This window comes from Drosophila takahashii, chromosome 2L, assembly GCF_030179915.1.
Source record: "Drosophila takahashii strain IR98-3 E-12201 chromosome 2L, DtakHiC1v2, whole genome shotgun sequence".
Lineage (NCBI taxonomy): Eukaryota > Metazoa > Arthropoda > Insecta > Diptera > Drosophilidae > Drosophila > Drosophila takahashii.
This window is the reverse complement of record NC_091678.1, coordinates 29,530,284-29,548,626: the sequence shown is the minus strand read 5'-3', so window position 1 is coordinate 29,548,626 and position 18,343 is coordinate 29,530,284. Positions and strand designations below refer to the sequence as shown.

Sequence of the window (18,343 nt, the reverse complement as noted above, 5' to 3'; positions counted from 1 at the left end):
TTTTTTAGTAATCGTGTCCACCGCAAAGGTACTTTCGAAAAAACAAGATTCTGAGATAATCGCGTTTAAAGTTTCAAGTTTGTACCGGCCGATGTGCAGGTAGTGCGCGATACATAGCTACAACTTCGGTTCTAATGCTCCGATCGTTCTGAATTTTTGTAAGAGTATTCTCAAAAGTGTATACTTCAAGAATATGCAATAAAAAAATAACATTTTTTTATCTATCACAACTGTATATAACCCCTTAAATATACTCATAAGGTAGCTAAAGTTTGAAAATTAAACCTACCCTGTAAAAATTAATAATAAGTATTTATACATGTATTTGTATATCAAATAAAAACAAGTGACGATTGCACCTTCAACGTAAAAAGTTTTGATATCAACTTTTGTGACGAAAAATGATTTTAGATGCGACTAAATAAGTTCGCTACCTAAAATTTACTCGTTCGGCCCGCTTTAGCAAATATTTAATATCTACACGAAAGTTTTCTGTTGTAGCGTGCCGAATGAATAATTTAAAATTTAACTTTGGCCACACTAAAAGATTAATAGTTTTCGACTAGTAAAACTCTTATAGCCTCTTCCCATAGGGTCCATCCGTTTGAGACGGTTGGGATTTTTGTCGAATGTGAAACTCGTGTTCCCACAGAACTCCATCTACCTGACTGAAGAGCAGTTGCTCAGCTCAACATTAACGAAGGGGGATTTTAACTAGGGAAAACTATCGTAAAATTGCCTACTCCTAATCCTTTTGTAAAACAATACAATAAATAGATTAAGGGGGGAGATACATATAGAACTGAAAATCAAGTCAAGTTTTTCATGATTTCTTTTAAACAATAAGGGTTTGTGCTGGAAGATTGCAATTTAAGAACATAGTTCTTATTTAATTAAAACCAATTTTAATTTTTTTTGTATCTTTCAAAATGGCGGCCGTAGGAATTTTTTGTCAGGCCTTTTTTAAAAAAAATTAGGCCAGCCGCGGATCGTCCGATTTTTGTGAAACCAAATTTATTTTGTTGAAAAATAATTTAAAAACTGTCTGAACCTAACTTACATAGAATATCTCAAAAATTCTGGTTGGGGTACTCTTTTAAAGTCAAAAATATTTTTTTTTCTTATTTTTCTTGTTGTTTTTGCTTTACAAAAATTCTTCAACGTACAAATTTCTGCATAAAGTAGGTTCAAACTGTGGGCAATTTCATTACAAACATTTCCGTAAAATGAACATGATGATCGAAGCATTACTTTTTGAGATACATGATCCGCAGCTGAGAAAAACATGGTTTCGAGAAAAACGCATTTAAAGTAATGAAATATATCTACTGCACAAGGAAGATGGTTGCCGTCATAGAGGAATAAGTTCCAAAATAGTTAGAATTTCGTCGTGAAACTTTCATGACACATTCTTAAAGAGTTATACTACCAATTTAAATAATACAAAAAAGTGAATTTTTTTTGTTTTCTATATGTATCTCCCTTCTTAAGATAATAGGTAAAAAACATATCTGAACATTTATATCACATCCTATAACGAGTATGCATACATATTGGTGACTGCGGGAGAGCCTAACCCCCCGTACCCCACACTCCGCTCTTACTACGCCTCTGTCTAGCCAATATTAATATGGCAAATTTGTAAACAACCCCAAATTTCTGCTGTTTTGGTAATTTATAGCAACTTTGGGAGTTTATAAGAGTAAATAGTACACTTTTAATTAATATTAGTTATTATTTACGAAGTGAAGAGCATATTCTGAGTCTTTGCTGCAAACGAAAACATTAATCGTACGCAGAACAGCTTACATTTTGGCCCACTCATAGCAACCTGTTTGCAAATGCTTTTCCGCTCATAACTAAATAACTAAGAGCCGGTTTCTCGAGTCCCTGTCAAAGTCCCTGATAGCTATCTGTTCGAAAAACTTAAAGACCAGATAAACTGTTCGTAAAAGAAAATCCGCTTTCTCGACTGCTTTAATTTATCTGAACGAGAAACAATTACGGAGTGCTGTTAACGCACAGAATTGTGCTGTAAATCGCAAAAAATGGCGTGTTTCGATTATTTCATCAGCTGTTTGGGTATAATTTAAAGGAAAAGTGAGCTGTGATTTTATTTCTTCTTCTTAGTTAGCTTTGGGAAATCAGCTGTCATTCTATCGAGTCGAAAACGCTTAACAGGGACTTCGAGTCTTTGTCAAAGTTAGCTCTCACATTGATGTTCGAGAAAGCCAAAATGCCTTAGCAGGAACTTTATCTGTTCGAGAAATGTTAGCCGGCACTCGAGAAACCGGCCCTAAATACTTCAACAATAGCCAAAAAACAAAGAGCTTATGCATTAGTAAATTTTTTTCCGCCATCGATTTGATTTGTTTTTGCAGTCATCGTTCCATTTTTCACAGTCAAGAGGAAGAATTCAGAGTTGCACCGAAAAAACATCGCCTAACTATCGGATAAAGGATCCCGTCAAAGTCCGTCAAAATTGGATGGCGGTCTAACTGGGAAATTTTCGTAACGGCAAAACCTTACGGACCATCCGTTCAACGGATGGTGGAAGGTGGATGGAGCTCTGTGGGAAAACCCTATTAGCCGAACTGAGTACTAGGCTTGAGCTAAGAAAATAGTAAGAAATTACCACAAAAATACTAGATTAAGCGGATGAACTCCGATGAACGCCTTTAGCCGCGGCCCAAAGAATACAAAATTTAATCTTTGGCTGTGTTTGTGCGAAGCGGTGTGCCAAATAATTATAAATGGAATGAAAACCCCAAAAACCAATAAAAAACATGCTGTTTTTAAACCCAGCTGGCTTACAATAAGACCATGCTACAAGCAAAGCTAGTGAACTCTGAAAACTTCGGTCACACTACAAAAGAATAATATATTTATGTACGTCAATGCTCACCACCGTATTTAGGGGACTCGAAACTTAACCACCCGCGGTAGAGCGCTAGCGGAATTCGTTCAAAGATCCAATGTCAAGGTTATCCTTACAGCCAAAGAACACCAACCGCCGCTGTCTACAAAGGGATACGGCTCGAGAGCCTTACTACCTCGGAAAGTCTTGAACTGAGCTCTAATCACATCCCACTGATAATTAATTCAGAGTCGCAGCGCATAAAATTTGTCATAGGTCTCGTATCCTTCCTCGAAATGCAAAACATTCCACGCTTCCAAGCAGTGATACACCGGCTAGTTAATCTTAATGTGGTGTTAATCTCTCCTGATGACATAAACGACGCTGTCGAGATGTTTGCCCGGAACATCCATATCGCTGCCGAGTCCTCAACCAATAGTCAAGTTTCAAACCCCTCGAACCGACCTCAGGCTCTTTGAACCTGAGGCTATGGACCTGGTAAGGCTGAAAAGATCCCTACGTCGCAGATATATGAGATCCCAAGATCAAGTCGACAAAAGAGCCTATCGCCGTGCTGAGGACGAACTCAAAAAGCTTCTGCATGAAACAAAGCGCGAATATTTCGATAATATGATCCTCAACGCGGACACCACCAAACCGTACGGCTTCAACCTCTGGAAATTAACACGGAATATAAAACGACAGCCTGTCCGCAAGATCCTTATTAGGAAAGCTCTCGATACATGGTGCAAGTCCGACCCCGAAATATCCTTAGCTTTTGCGGATGAACTCGAAAAACGTTTTCAGCCATTCAACCTGGCGAGACCCGAGGACGTTGAAAAAACACTGGCCTTTCTTAATGCTCCTTCCCCGGAAGCATTATCGATCCAACTTGTGAGTCCAGAAGAAATCTGTAGTCACATGCAAAAGCTTCATCCCAGTAAAGCGCCGGGTTTCGACGGCATTGACAGCCGATTTGCCAAAGCCCTTCCTAAGAAGGGAATCATGTTCCTTGTTCTCCTCTTCAACTCAAGGCTACGCACAGTGGGCGATTTGGTCTCGCTAGCGGCATTTAATTCAAATTTTCAAAGTTAAAAAAGCGTTAGTATTTTTTCACAAGTTGATAACAGATACATAGATTAGATTTATCGAAGCTTTTTAAAAAATCTACGATCAGCTGATCATCAGCTGTGAACGGTCAAACACTCCATATGATTTTGCAAAAAGCTTTACAAAATTCTTTCTTTTTGCGCGCATTAATTTCGAATTCCTCGGATATTTACATTTCTTATTGAATTTATCAAAGGTTTGGCTTTTTATTATCTTCAAGGTATGTACTACAAATAAAATCTATGTTTGTGACCGGTCTATAAATGTGTAGCTCATAAAACGTAGTGGTAATTCAGTGTATTAACAACGAGCCCGGATAAGCGTACACCTGTCTTTCGTGGAGTCGAACTTACCGGATTCAAGTGGATTCAGTCTAACTCTTTTATTAGCCGAGAGTGTGAGTCAGTGGCGTCCAAAATGTGTAATATCAACTGCTATTACCTGCTAGCCATTAAACTATGGTACTTTTTAGGAACAATGTCAGTAGCAAAAAGGGATCTTTTTTTAGTATGGCACTCAGAAGTAATCCCAACCAAGAAGTTTGCTGCCATGGAAAACTTTGTATTTAATACTGTTGTAAAAAACATTACATATACTCTGGAGGAGCAGTGCGAGATTGGCAAAAAGTTGCGAAATTTTACTAGTAGGCTGATAGTAATGTGGAAAGAATGTGGAAGAAATAAGGATTTTTTCGAGACCAAAAACCAGGAATGGCTAGATACGCCGCTGGTATTAATGACAATCTCATCTTCAAAAAATGTAGGACGTCCACAAAAAGATTTTGCGGATTGTTGCAAAAAAACGCAAGTCAACAAATTGTCAGACCTAACTGAAGATGTCCCATCAGATGCATTGTTGGTAGCTGCAAGTTGCAGCTTGTATAAAGCTGGAAAACGCAGTGCTTCACAGTTGGTCTCAATGATAAACGACGCCGACGAAGAGTTTTGCGGTAATATAACAAAAACGATGACTACCCCACAGCCTCTACCGTCAAAATTTTCTGATGAAAAAGCACTGGCCCTATTTGTAGATGTTGGACATACCAAGTACACATGGAATTTGTCAAAGAGAGCCGCCAAAGGACAAAACGCTGATATATATCCATGCTACGATAAACTGCGTTGTGCGAAAAAAAAATGCTATCCCAGTGTCATCACGGTCACAGATCATTTCGCTGAAGTAGCACTACAAAGCTTAGTGGACCATACGATTGCTAGGATTATTGAAGCACACCCAGAAAGTTTTCCAACCCATATTGAAAACAATAATAACACCCAATTAACTGCTACATACAAATGGGGCTGTGATGGCAGCAGCGGCCATTCAACGTACAGGCAAAAATTTGATGATTTTGATGGAAACATGATAGATCAATATTTATTTTCAATTTGTATGGTGCCATTAACAGTGCAGAACGGACCAATAGTTTTATGGAAAAACAATAGACCTTCTTCTACTCGATATTGTCGACCCATTAAGATACTTTGCGAGAAAGAATCGGCAGACTTAATTCGCAGAGAAAGTGAAAATATTAAAAGCCAAATATCAAATATTTTACCAACATTAGTGAGTGGCTTTAGAATTGATCACCAATTTCAAATGACCATGCTTGATGGCAAAACGTTCAGTGTCAACTCCAAGGAATATGAACGATCTGAATTTGGTGAAGAGCTTGTCTATTAATGAAAAGCTCTGTGAATATGGCTTATCAAGTCTTCACGCCTGGATTAGGTTTTTCGAGTGTGTTTTGCACATTGCATATAGAATTCCTATACAAAAGTGGCAAGCTGTAGGTGTTGACAAGGTTGTTGTCGAAGAAAATAAAAAAAGTATTCAGCAGAAGCTGAGGGAAGAAATGCATTTGCTGGTAGATATACCAATTGCTACTGCTGGCAGTACGAACAACGGAAACACTGCAAGGAGGTTTTTCGAACAACCAAATTTGGTTGCTCGTATAACAGGAGTAAGCTATAATTTAATACATCGATTCAGAGTAGTCTTACGAGCACTGGCATGTTGCTACGAAATAAATTCGGAGGCATTCCGGTCTTACGCATTGGAAACAGCTGAATTGTTTGTGAATTCATATCCCTGGTTTTATATGCCATCGTCTGTTCACAGAATTTTAATTCTTGGAGCAGACATTATAAGCCATTTTTGCCTTCCAATTGGTATGATGTCCGAGGAAGCTCTTGAAGCCAGGAACAAGGACTTCCGAAACGTACGCGAGAGCAATACCAGAAAAAATTGCAGGAAAAATACCATGGAAGATGTGATAAATGCCCTATTAGTTTCTTTCGACCCTTTGATAACTTCATTGTCAAATGGGTCTGCAATTACGTCTACAAAAACAATTATTATGGACGATGATGTTAAGAGTTTGCTTCTAATAACGCATCTGGATATGCCTCTCTCAGATTCCGATGATTCCGAATAACATTCTAGCCTTTTTTGTATAAAGTTTATTTATGAAATATATTAATTGAAATTAAAAAGAAATTAAAAGTAAAAATAAATTTATTTCTAAAAAAATGGTTTTTTTTAATTAAAAAAAAAATTTTATTAAAGAAAAAAATTTTTTTACTTTTAAAATTCTATGATTTTTTTCTGATCAGTGGAAAAAACCGATTGAAGACATCTATTTTCGTTTAGAAGTTATTAATTTAATGCCGCTAGCGAGACCAAATCGCCCACTGTGCTACGTATCCACCCCTTCTCCTCTCAATGGAAGTGTGCTGTGATAACGATACCAAAGCCAGGAAAACCGAAGAATCTTGTCGAGTCATATCGACCAATAAGCTTGCTACCCACTTTCTCTAAATTATTCGAGAGAATATTTCTAAGTAGAATTTTGGGAGTAAGAAGCGTGCAGGATGCCTTCCCCAACCACCAGTTTGGGTACAGGCATCATCATGGGAACCAGAGCCAGCACATCGACTTGTCCAGCACATCTTAAATGCTTTTGAGAAAAAGCAATACAGCTCTGCTATTTTCCTCGACGTCAAGGAAGCATTTGACCGCGTATGGCATGAAGGATAACTTCATAAGTTGAAAACCCTACTACCGACAGGCCTATTCCTTGTTCTCAAATCTTACCGGCTTGATCGAAACTCCATGGTCGAGGTAAGAGTGGAAAGGTCAAGCTTAAGATTTGTTCGTGCTGTCCTTCCACAGGGAAGCGTCCTGGGCCCCGTTTTATATACCCTGTTCACCTCTGATCTGCCGTCTATTAATGTACCGGACACTCTTCTTGCAACCTACGCTGACGACACTGCCTTCCTTGTAAATTCCACCTGCCGTATTGAAGCATCAAGAATAACCCAGCAATTTCTTGACTCCTGCGGCAAGTGGACAAACAGGTGGAATATTGCAATTAATGGCAGAAAGTCTCAACACTGCAACTTCACTCTGAGAGGACAGATCCTTCCAACGGTTGAGCTCCATAACACCGCCATCCCACAATCTTCCCAGGCGTAGTACCTAGGTCTGAGCCTGGCCAAACGGATCACCTGGAAGCAGCACACTACAAAAATAGCAGCTACATGTCGCGCTAAGCTAAGGAAGCTCAACTGGATGCTCAAATCAACGAGCAAGCTCAACCTTGCGAACAAAGTCTTGCTGTTCAAAGCAATTGTGGTGCCCTCAATGACGTACTGCATCCAACTTTGCATCAATGGCGATTTTAACCCTAAAATAAAGAAAGGAAGATTAGAAAAATAAACCTTATAATTTAGAAAATAAATATATTCTGTATTTGAGAAAAATTTTCTAAAAAAAAATCGTTTAATATAGAATTTTTTCTAAAGATTATAATTTTTTTCTCTTTTTAGAATTTTTTTTCTGAAGCACAAAAATTTTTTTTTTCTATATTTAAGAAAAATAATTTTTGAGTGTACAGACTCGAACTTCTCGAGCGACCTGGCTTAGCCTAACATTGAGTTTGAAATTAAATTCCTAATCAGGGACCGAAAATAACTGTTATTGTAAATTTTTCTTACCAAAAAAATCATGCACTTAGAAGAGTCCAAAAATTTTTTGAAATACACCATTATTTTTGTAAGTTTACAAATCCGTAATGATTTTTATTTATTTGATTTTTATAATAAAAGTCAAAAATAACTGTTATTTGTTGATTTTTATGTATAACAGTTATTCTCTTGACATTTTTGAAAAAATGAAATTATTAAAAAAACATGCTAACCGAGTTTTATATAACTTACAAAAAATCTTTAAAAAAAAGCCAACCGTGCATATTGTATAACTATATTTTTTTAAAATTTGTTTTACCCACAAAATCGCCATAAATCAAGTTTGAGTTTTATTTTTGATCACGACGAATAACGGTTATTTGACAACTTTTATTATAAAACTCAAAAAATAACAGTTATTCTTTGACTTTTACTTTACAAATCAGAAAATAACTGTTAAAATGTGATTTTTAACATAAAACTCATAACAGTTAGGGTCCCTGTTCCTAATCATTTCGCGTTAGGGTTAGAAAATAAAATTGTTTCTTTAAAAAGTGAACAAATTTGCTAAAAGATATGATAATTTTGGTTAAGATTTAAGTAATTTCAGAGAATATATTTGGAGTGAGCTTTGAGAACTTCAAACATGAAAGAATATTCATCCTTCGACAGTTGAACAAAATTAGTGTCTCCAATTGTAACTAAAAACGAGGACGGAGGCTACCTTCGGCAGCTAAAGTTTTTATACCCTTGCAGATTTCACAAATGAAAATTTGACTAGAATAGCATTAATACAAAATATAAAATAATAAACAACAAAATATTTTATAAATGAAAAAAATGAAATTTTAAAATTTGTCACCCTATTGCTTCTATGGGAGCTATAGGATATAGACGTCCGATCAGGGCGCTTAAACTTGATGTGCGTACACATGTTTTAGGCCGACCCTGAAAGTTTCAGATCACTAGCTTTTAAGCTAAGCTTGCAAGTGGTATTAAAACAGACAGACAGACGGACATGGCTATATCGACTCCTCTATGGATCCTATTCAAGAATATATTTACTTTATGGGGTCGGAAATGTCTCCTGTAACGATTTCCCGAATTAAACTGCCTTCTCCAAAAAGTTCCCCGACGCAAGGATTCTGAGAAACAGAACCTCAAAGTTTGAAAAATGCTTAAAATCTACAACTTTTTGGCGGCGAGCCCCAGCGCTAGCGTTACCTATCGAATTATATTGAGTAAAGCTAAAGTAAAGTAAAGCTTTGATCTATTAACTTTAAAATAAAACAAAACTGGACCAATTGGGTGGATATGTGCCAAGATATAAGAAATGGGAAATAAAACCCGAGATTTACATTTTGAAATTAAAAAAAATTTTTTAAAAAACTCTGCTATCGATAAAAAAGTTAGTGGTACTTTCCTGGGGAGCACTTCAAGAATATTATTTTGCAATCTAGTGTTCCATTCTTTTGAAGGCCTTTCCTCTGTAATCGGGTCCCATTGAAGAAGAAGTAACGTTTTTCTTTGCTTACAATCAGGGACCGTAACAGTTATAAGTTTTATTGATAAAACACGCACTGAAAAACGTATTTCTGATTTCTGATTTTTTTTTTTTTGCTCAAAAATAATTATTATTTTTTTAGTTTTATTTTAAAAGCATGATGAGTAAAAAAAAATATAAATATAAAAATATATTGTTCACGCCATTTTCGGAGGCAGTGTCGAGCGGCAGTTTTCTCCAGATGTCCACATATCGCGCGCTCGTACTGCCCTTTGCTCTCCTCTCCAACTCTCCGCTCCGCACTTGAGCTACAACGCTAAGATTAGAGTAGTTAGTTCCTATTTACAAGTGTAACAATAAACAGCCGCAAGTCGCGCAAAACCCCAAAAGTTTTCCACCGTGTTTTCGAAATTATTTCTGGACTGTTTTTTCACCCGTTTTCCCTGTAACTCAGCCAATTCTACAAGCTAGCCACCCCCGCTTCAACATAGGGGGAGGTCTGTAGGTTGGTACACCTTTTGTTTTTAATCTGCCATTTCGACATTCACTAATGAAACTTTACGCATTTGGTACTGATCGAAAGGTTAGTTTATTAGCTTAATAAAAAACAAAACAAATATTTTTCCCCTAGGGAAAACTGAAAAATTATTTTTTTTGAAAAGTGTTAGAAAACGACATTTTGAAAAAGAGGTCTGTAAGTTGGGACACTTTTTAAAGTCAATAATACGCACACAAAAAGTACTCTAAACTATAAGGAACTATTTATTTATGTTAATTTAATAAATTTTAGTTCGTCCTAAATTGTTTCCCATCCATTTTTTAAGAACTTTGACTAAATAACAAATAAAATCAAAAGGCTCTTTGAACATTCACTTTTTCCCTAATATCAAAGAAATGTACTGGCAGAAAGCGACCTCTGTTGGCCTAAGGCCTTTTTGTATGAAAAACGGGTGTCTCAACTTACACGCTCAAAGTGTCCCAACTTACACAAAATGGGATGTTTCGGGAAAAAATTAATAACTTTTTTTCTGACTGTCACATTAAGCTGATTCTTTTTTTAATTTGTTAATGTTTTTAAATCTCTTACAAAGTTAATTTAAGGACGTTATTAATTTTAAATGGAATTTTGAAAAAAGTAGACAAAATCTTTTTTGGTGAAAAATGGTACACGACTCTCACAGCTTAAATCTGGCTAGAGCCTGGCTTATAATGTTTTCCCCAAATATTTTGTCTAAAAAAAAAAAATAAAATCAATTTTTTTAATGGATAAGTTTTGAGAAAATTGAGTGTCTCAACTTACAGACCGTCCCAACCTACACACCTCTCCCCTACATATATAAACTAGCAATACCCGAAGCGACGTTGTCCGCTACTATTAGCGAAGCATTTATTGCTTATTTTTACATATATTCAAATTCAAATTAATATCATTAATATCATAAAATCCCGCGTAACCTTAGCTAAACAGTAAACCCACCTAAAACGCACTAATATTCTAATCCTTCTAACCATATCAAGAACGAATTTTCAAGACCGAAAATACTTGAACGTACAAAGTTTAAAGAACGCTCCGTTCTAAAATTAAGAATGAATCATTCTTAAATGTAGACATATTTGTACTTGAAATATCAAAGTTTAGTTAACAAAATAAGAAAAGTGCAGGCTTAAATTAAGAACGTATAATTCTTAATCTTAGTAAGATATATTCTAGAAGATAGATTATAAATGCTTAAATCAAGAAAATTAAATTGTTATATTATGCCCCAATAATTCTTATAATAAATAAGAATACTTCTTGCATTAAGATAGCAGGTGCTTGACTTTACAGTTTAAAGTTCTTATAACAAATCTAAAATATTCTTGAAAAATTTCAAATTCAAATTTCATAAAATTTCAAAATCGTTTATATTTTTGGTATCTATTCTGTTGGTTCGATTTTATTTATAGGTACTTAAATTTAACATAAGATTTTGCGTTGTTTATTGTATATGAGTGCAAAGGAAGAGTAATAAGTTCACAAATGTGAACAATACATACTTTGTCGGATGGATAACCTATCTCGTAAGAATGAAAGTGTTTGTCAAATTTTTTTAAATTAATTTCATTGCATAAAATGAAAACGTTATTCTTAAAATTAACAAAACTTAAAGTTTTATATAATTTTACATTAGGATTTTGTGTGGCAACAAAGTAATTTTGTTTGTATTTCGTCCCTTTGTAATCCAGTTCCTGAAATAAAATACAATTTTCAAAAGCAGAATCAAAGTAATAAAGGTAGATTAATTTATCGAAGTGTTCTGAGTTTTTAAGTATTGTATCAGTACTTTTTGAAAGAAAAAAAGCTCTTCCAAAGAATCTTGATGATCCATTAAAAATTTTGAAAATTTTAAACCGGATTTTATGGCTATTGAATAAGCAGGATTCACCCTTGAGTTCATATTATGGGTATACAATTTAGCTTCTCTAAGCTTCGATTCAAAACGCATACACCATAGATGTTTAATTGGTCCACTTCTCTTGATAGCGGATGCATAGTGCACAAGCAAGTGGTGCTTCGGCTTTAAAGCCCCATATAACTCTATGTATACACTGTGATGTTTTTGGACTACACTATTTAGATAATTTAAGTCTTCTTTCGAAAACTCAGACTTAAAAAGTAAATCGATTATAGCTAACAAATATAAAAGAACCTGCCAATCTGGGTTATCAAGAGGTATTAGATCACCTAACATTAGAGGAAGAAAATGTGTAAAACTCATAGTTTCACTTGCAGTCATATTGATATTATAATTTTTTAAACGTACCAGATCAAGCGAATTTGATTTGTTTCCTATCTCTGTTTCACCAAACGGAAATAAACTTTTTCTACCATTAATATCATTTAATGTTACAATATTGTTTTTGATTAACGCTAGCAAAATATTACATAGGTCATACTTGCAGACTCCCTCAAACACATCGTGCATTAAATCAAAACAAGTTCTCTCTGTTATATAAAACTTATCTAGTTCGTGAAAAACGCAATTTGTTTTAATTCCAGTACTTTGAATGTCGTTTAAAAGAAGGTCGGACTTATAATTAGTTGGATTTCTCAAATAATAGACTTTTCCACAGTATCGAATTGCATTTCGAATTTGGATCTTTTACAGGCGCGACAGTAATAATTAGAGTTAAAGGATTGTAAAAATCCGGCTAAGGTGTTTACAGCTAAATTATCTCCAATGACTGCTCCTAAAAAAAAAAATTACTTGTGATCCATTTGATGTATCAACATCTACACCTTGTTCCAATAATTTAAGTTCTTCAATTAAATGGTGTAATGATCGTTCCACTCCATATTGCTTTATATCTGCAGTCGAAATAAACGCAGTAGGAAAAATATACGGGGGTGTCACAGAAAACCATTCCAACCGAATTTCTCCCGAATAGCAAATCTCGGTGTCACAGACGTCATTTTTGACGGTTTCTAAATCCCCCGTATTTTGCCGGACTTTTTGATAAAATTACCCAACTTACAAATGTTTCCCAAAAATATAACATTATTTAAGACAACTCTAATTAATTTTATAAACTATCTGCTTGATAAAATTTTCGGAGTTAGTTATCGAAATGTTTTGTTAACGAATTATTTATTCAAAGATACTTAGTATTGTAGTTAGGTTAGGTTAGGTTAGGTGAGCATGGTTGGGGATTATAAACTAATCCCCTCACTTAGGCCGCCACGGGCCTGCTGAGTCCTAGCCTGCGCGCGTGTGTCCCTAAAAGACAGTGGCCCGTGAGGGCATTAATTAAGGTAGAAATGTCTGCCCTGTTACATTGTAAGAGGGTTTTGGTTCTTTTCGGATTATAGTTACCCCAGGTAAGCCTGGAGGTGTGGCATGTTGAGATCGTATTCCAACGGTTGTTGGAGAGGGTGTACAATCTTTGCTTGAGGAGAAGCTTGCAGGTAGCTATGGGCATGCCCACCGTGTCCTTATCGCGAAGGATGTCGGTGGTTGTCCCTTGTCTTGCTAGTTCGTCCGCTATGCAGTTGCCTTCAATGTTACGGTGTCCAGGCACCCAAATGAGACTGATTCTGAGATGAGTGGCCATCTCGTTCAGAGATTTGCGGCATTCAGAGATAGTAAGTGAGTTAGTTGAGTAGGAGTCGAGGGCCCTGAGGGCTGCTTGACTGTCCGAAAATATGAAGATGTCTGTGTTGCAGTGTTTTGTTGTATCCAGGTAAGACATGGCTTCCTGGATTGCCATCACTTCCGCTTGGAAGACACTACAGTGATCTGGTAGTCGAAAGGAGACTTTTATGTCTAGTTCAGGCGAGAAAACTCCCCCTCCTGTTTGCAAGTTAAGCTTGGAGCCATCCGTGTATATGTTGACGGCGTTCTCAATCTGGTGAGGGAGGTGGTCCCATTCTGAGCGGGTGGGTATGAGAACCTTATAAGTTTTTTCGAAGTTGACTGTGGGTGGGACGTAGTCTGTTCTGTGTGGTATATAACGCTGGTTTGTAAGTATACGGGAGTGACCTGATGAACCTGTTGACCAGGCCGACGCTTCGCGGAGCCTCAGCGCCGTTGCTGATGCCCAGCTTTTGGCAAGCAGGTCTAGAGGTTCTAGGTCAAGAATTGTATTGCTTCAGTGGCGGTTGTGCGAAGCGCCCCACTTATGCAGAGTTCTGCGCTTCTTTGGATCTTGTGCAGATTCTTGAGGTTGCAATTCTTTTCTAGGGAGTGCCACCAGACGATGATTCCATAGAGGAGAATGGGTCTGACTATTGCAGTGTATAGCCAGTGAACTATTACGGGAGAGAAGCCCCACTTTCTCCCTATAGCTTTTTTACAAGCAAAGAGTGCTATGGCCGCTTTGCGTGTGCGGTCCGCGATGTTCTCTGCCCAGAGGAGTTTCTTGTCTAGGATGACGCCTAAATACTTTGCTTGGTTGCTAAGAGTAAGGCGAGTTTGGAGTAGTTTTGGGAGAGTTAGACTTGGTATCTTATACTTCCTTGTAGTATTGTAGTTAAAAATGAAACTTATTTCTGGTAAAAATTTTATGGTAAAAGAAGTTGTAGTTATTGAGAAAGGCCGCCTTTGCAAAAAGTTGGCATCACTGTCGTGAAAAAATGTCATATTTTTGCCAGGTAAAACGCTGGCTGTGAAGAAGAAGAAGACAAACATGTAAAAAAGTACAACATTTTTGTTTATTATTAATTTAAACTAATAAGCTTTGCTAATTTTCAGGGGTAAACATAGGTTACCAGCGCAAGACACCATGTTCTTCCGATTCATTCGCGATAATATCGACATTGCCAAAGGATTTACTCAGGGCGGCCGCATTCTTGTGAAAGGACCTGGCCAATGAGTTAAATCTCCATGGTAGTCCATGTAAAACCGTTTGTAAGGATCTCCTCTGCGTCCTAGCCTCTCGCAGTTTATGCCTCGCAAGTACTCTAGAGCAGACGGCATTTTAGTTCGCTTTTAAAAATCTTGCCAACTTAGAAATGAAAATAAACCAACGCAGCCGCGGCAAACCGTTGTTCAGGGCTGCAATATGTAGCCTGGCGGGTAATTAAAATTTTGAATTTTTTTCTTTTATTATGTACAATATGCGCTTTAAACATATATTCTTTTTGTAATTTTGCAAGAAAAACATAAATTAAGTTTAAAACTTATTGGAAAATAGTCCAAATAAGTCAAATAAAATTCGATAATTATTGAATATTCGATATTTAGTGTATGCGTCCAGCCCTGGTCGTTTTTCGGTAAATTTTCCGAAAAAAGGAAATCTCTCGAATTCCTGTGACACCAACGGTTTTGGTCGGTTGGTTTCTAAACCAACCGTCCCCAAAACCGTCGACGGTTTCTGAGACACCCCTGATATTGAAGCTTTGAGAGAAGATACTGAGGAATGTTGGGAAATATAATGTAAGCTCCACAAATTGATATCACTAGTTTACAAAATAATATTCTTGGAGAACTCCAAAGCAATTGATGGCAAATTCTGTTAGTGTTCGACCCCCAAATCACGAAAATACCACTATTTTTTTTTTCAATGGCACAGTTTTTTTTTTTAAAGATTTTTTAAAGTTCGAAATGTTAAATTTCGGACTTTTTTCGAATTTCTTCTTATAAACATAAATCTTAACGTCATTACATTTAATGTATATGATTTTGGAGCCATTGTAGACACACCTCGATGGACTTTTTTGACAATTTTTTGATCGATTTTGAATGACATTGGGTCTTGATATAAATTTTGTTTCTTTAAAGCTTGTAAAAATTCGGATTTGACATTATTAAATGGGTCTTTACAGAAAACAAAAGTTCTTCCGATTTTGATTTTGTATCTAACTGCTCTTCAATTAGGGATCCTAATGTTGAAATTAAAGAAGCTGTCATTTTCTGAATTTGACATACATTCTTCCTTGGCATAAAGTTTTGCTCATACAAAATTAAAGAGAACTCAAGAATTTGTTTTTCCATACTTTCAATTTCAGACTTCTTAGTAACTTTCTCTTTTACAAAGGGTTCATCAAGATTAAGCGGTAAATAGGCTTCCGAAACATAATTAATTTCGACAGTTTCCATTTTTAAATTGATTTCACTATCGATTTTGTGGCATTTATCCAAATGTTTTTTAAGTCGGGAGAACTGGGAAAAGGTTTGGTGACAATTTTGTTGCATACATTGCAGCTTTAGATTTTTCCCTGATAAAACATGATCTACTTTAAAGTGAGAAATTACCTTATTAGTTTCGGCAAAGCCGTTTTTACAAATAAAGTATTGAAACATCTTGAAATACTGATTTGTCAAGTTTACATTACTTTAAAGAAAACGTATTTAATTTTTCAGATAATCAATTAAAGAAGCTATGTTAGCAGACTTGGTGTCGTATTTGGTTTTAATATCATAAAAATACTGCTGTATAAACAGCCAAGTCTGATGTGAAGCTTTCGGATATTCAAAAGTTAATATTTGAAATGTCTTAAAACAAAGCTCCAGACAATTTACGAACGAAGTGCAACTTATTAGATTTGCATCAAAATACAAAAAAAAATCTTTTATATCGTTATCAAATGGCCCAACTACAATAATTATTGGCTGTAATTTTAAGCCGGAACTATAATACTTATTGATGACCCGATCCAATTGGATTTCGAAATCATTAATGGTTACTAGTCTTAGGACGAAACTCTCCTGAGCGTCCAAAATTGTGGCCTTTCGCGTTAATTTTCCATCCTCATTTCTAAACCGGCCTGATGAGGGAAGTACGGCGTTCAACAACGTGGCGATCAAGAAGTCCTGGGCATCTGCAGTATTGGAATAGTAAATTAGAGTCTATTTATAATACAAATATTTAATACATAAATAAAATATTTATAAAACGTAATATCCAATTTCTATATTTAAAGTTCAAGAGTATTTAAAAAAAATTATATGCCTAGCTCTTAACTTAGTATATTTTCTGTAAGAAGCTTTACCTAAGTTGGTGCATTTTTTGGCCAGTGTGAGTTGGGTTTTTCACTGTGCATTGGATATGTTGTCTTCATAATAGCCAAAAATTTTGTCTCGAAACTCTTGCCATTTGGAAAGCAAGTGAAAACCTTTGCCGGGATACATTATTTCGAAATCTATATCAATCTGGAACAAAATTTCTTATGAAGATGTTGTAAAAAAACGAAAATGTACATATTTGACTTACCAGTTCGAAAGCTTTAGCGTGGGAAAACTTATTCCACGCTTCAAAAAACTTTAAATTATTCAGAGTTGTAACATCTTGTTGACGTAGATTAAAAGTCTTCTTCCACATATCGCGTACACTATCCCAATCGTCGCAAGTACGGCTGAGTGTCAGCTTGTACGCCTTGCAGATGGAACTGTCTTCGTCGTCAGCCCCAGATACCACCATTTCCAAAGACTTTCTCTCCATTTTTTTTTTTTTTTGGCTGCGGCGATTACTATATTTTGAGTAAAGTTTTTCAGAGGGATTTCCTCTACCCTTTCGGGGAATAAAGTAATATTTCTAAATAAAAAAATATTTTAGAAGCAAATCTAACTATTTATAGCAAATATTTTACCTTCACGCTTATCTGGCTTGGAAAAAGCAAACATATTTCGTCCAGCAAGGTTTGGAAATCGGGAACTTTAATCGCAATATTCCCGAATATTGCCTCTTCTACTATAATCGCAATAAGGTCGTCACGAAGGGTTTGGGAAAGGATACGATGGGTTTCTTCGTACTCCAAAATATCCTTGCCTTTTTGCGTTTCATTAAGTAGGGAATGCAAACTTTTAATCAAGACGGCCTTTCTGCAAGACGACACTGCGGATACAACATCGGTAGGTTTTTCGGAAAACTGTTTTTTATCTCCACTCTACAAAATTTAAAATATTTACTTAAATTATATTTACACATTTATAGTTGGTCACGTACCTGAGAATTCCTCCATTGGTAAAGTTTTTGTCTAAACTCAATGCGCAGACCTAATGGCGCAACTGCCTCCTTAATATCGTCGTCGTTCATGTATTGCAGTTGCTGGATGTTAACTTGTGCAGCTAAGATGATGCACAAAAATATTTTAATTTATGTAGATAAATAAAGTTAAAGTAAAGAAAGCAAACACAATTTTCGTAAGTTAATGAGAAATTTGCTAAAAACTATTTTTGGCATTCAATATTAAAAACGGATTTTCTAGGAATTTCACGTACATATGTGAGATCCGCATGATTAGTGGACATCGACAGAGTTAAAAAAAACGCGCCAATTTTCGCTTTCAATGCACATGCATACATTCATATGTACATATGTACATATGAGAGACTGCATAAGTCAGTACAGAAATAGGCATAAATTATAATAATTCCGACTAGAATCGAAAAATTTCTAATGAAAGTAATACCGCGAGCATTGACC

The 18,343-nt window shown here is 35.9% G+C and overlaps 2 protein-coding genes across 4 annotated transcripts in view; one reads left to right on the top strand and one right to left on the bottom strand.

Annotated features, from left to right (window-relative positions):
* The window catches only part of Pez (protein tyrosine phosphatase non-receptor pez), a 67,727-nt gene that overhangs the window by 31,927 nt on the left and 17,457 nt on the right, over nt 1-18,343 (top strand). The window lies entirely within an intron of this gene.
* LOC138912272 (uncharacterized) lies at nt 16,373-18,009 on the bottom strand. The gene is made up of 5 exons (XM_070212387.1): nt 17,864-18,009; nt 17,508-17,804; nt 17,132-17,452; nt 16,911-17,070; nt 16,373-16,739 (listed from the first exon to the last, which is right to left on the bottom strand). Exons 1-4 carry the CDS (start codon nt 17,951-17,953, stop codon nt 16,951-16,953), a joined length of 828 nt encoding a protein of 275 aa, XP_070068488.1. The 5' UTR covers nt 17,954-18,009; the 3' UTR covers nt 16,373-16,739; nt 16,911-16,950.

Excerpts from the sequence above, each read along its gene's own strand:
- LOC138912272 (XM_070212387.1), bottom strand. The coding sequence starts at position 17,953 with ATGAACGACGACGATATTAAGGAGGCAGTTGCGCCATTAGGTCTGCGC. Across the intron at positions 17,805-17,863 it reads ACCAATGGAGGAATTCTCAG|AGTGGAGATAAAAAACAGTT; the intron begins GTACGTGACCAA and ends TAAATTTTGTAG. Across the intron at positions 17,453-17,507 it reads CAAGCCAGATAAGCGTGAAG|AAATATTACTTTATTCCCCG; the intron begins GTAAAATATTTG and ends TTTTTTATTTAG.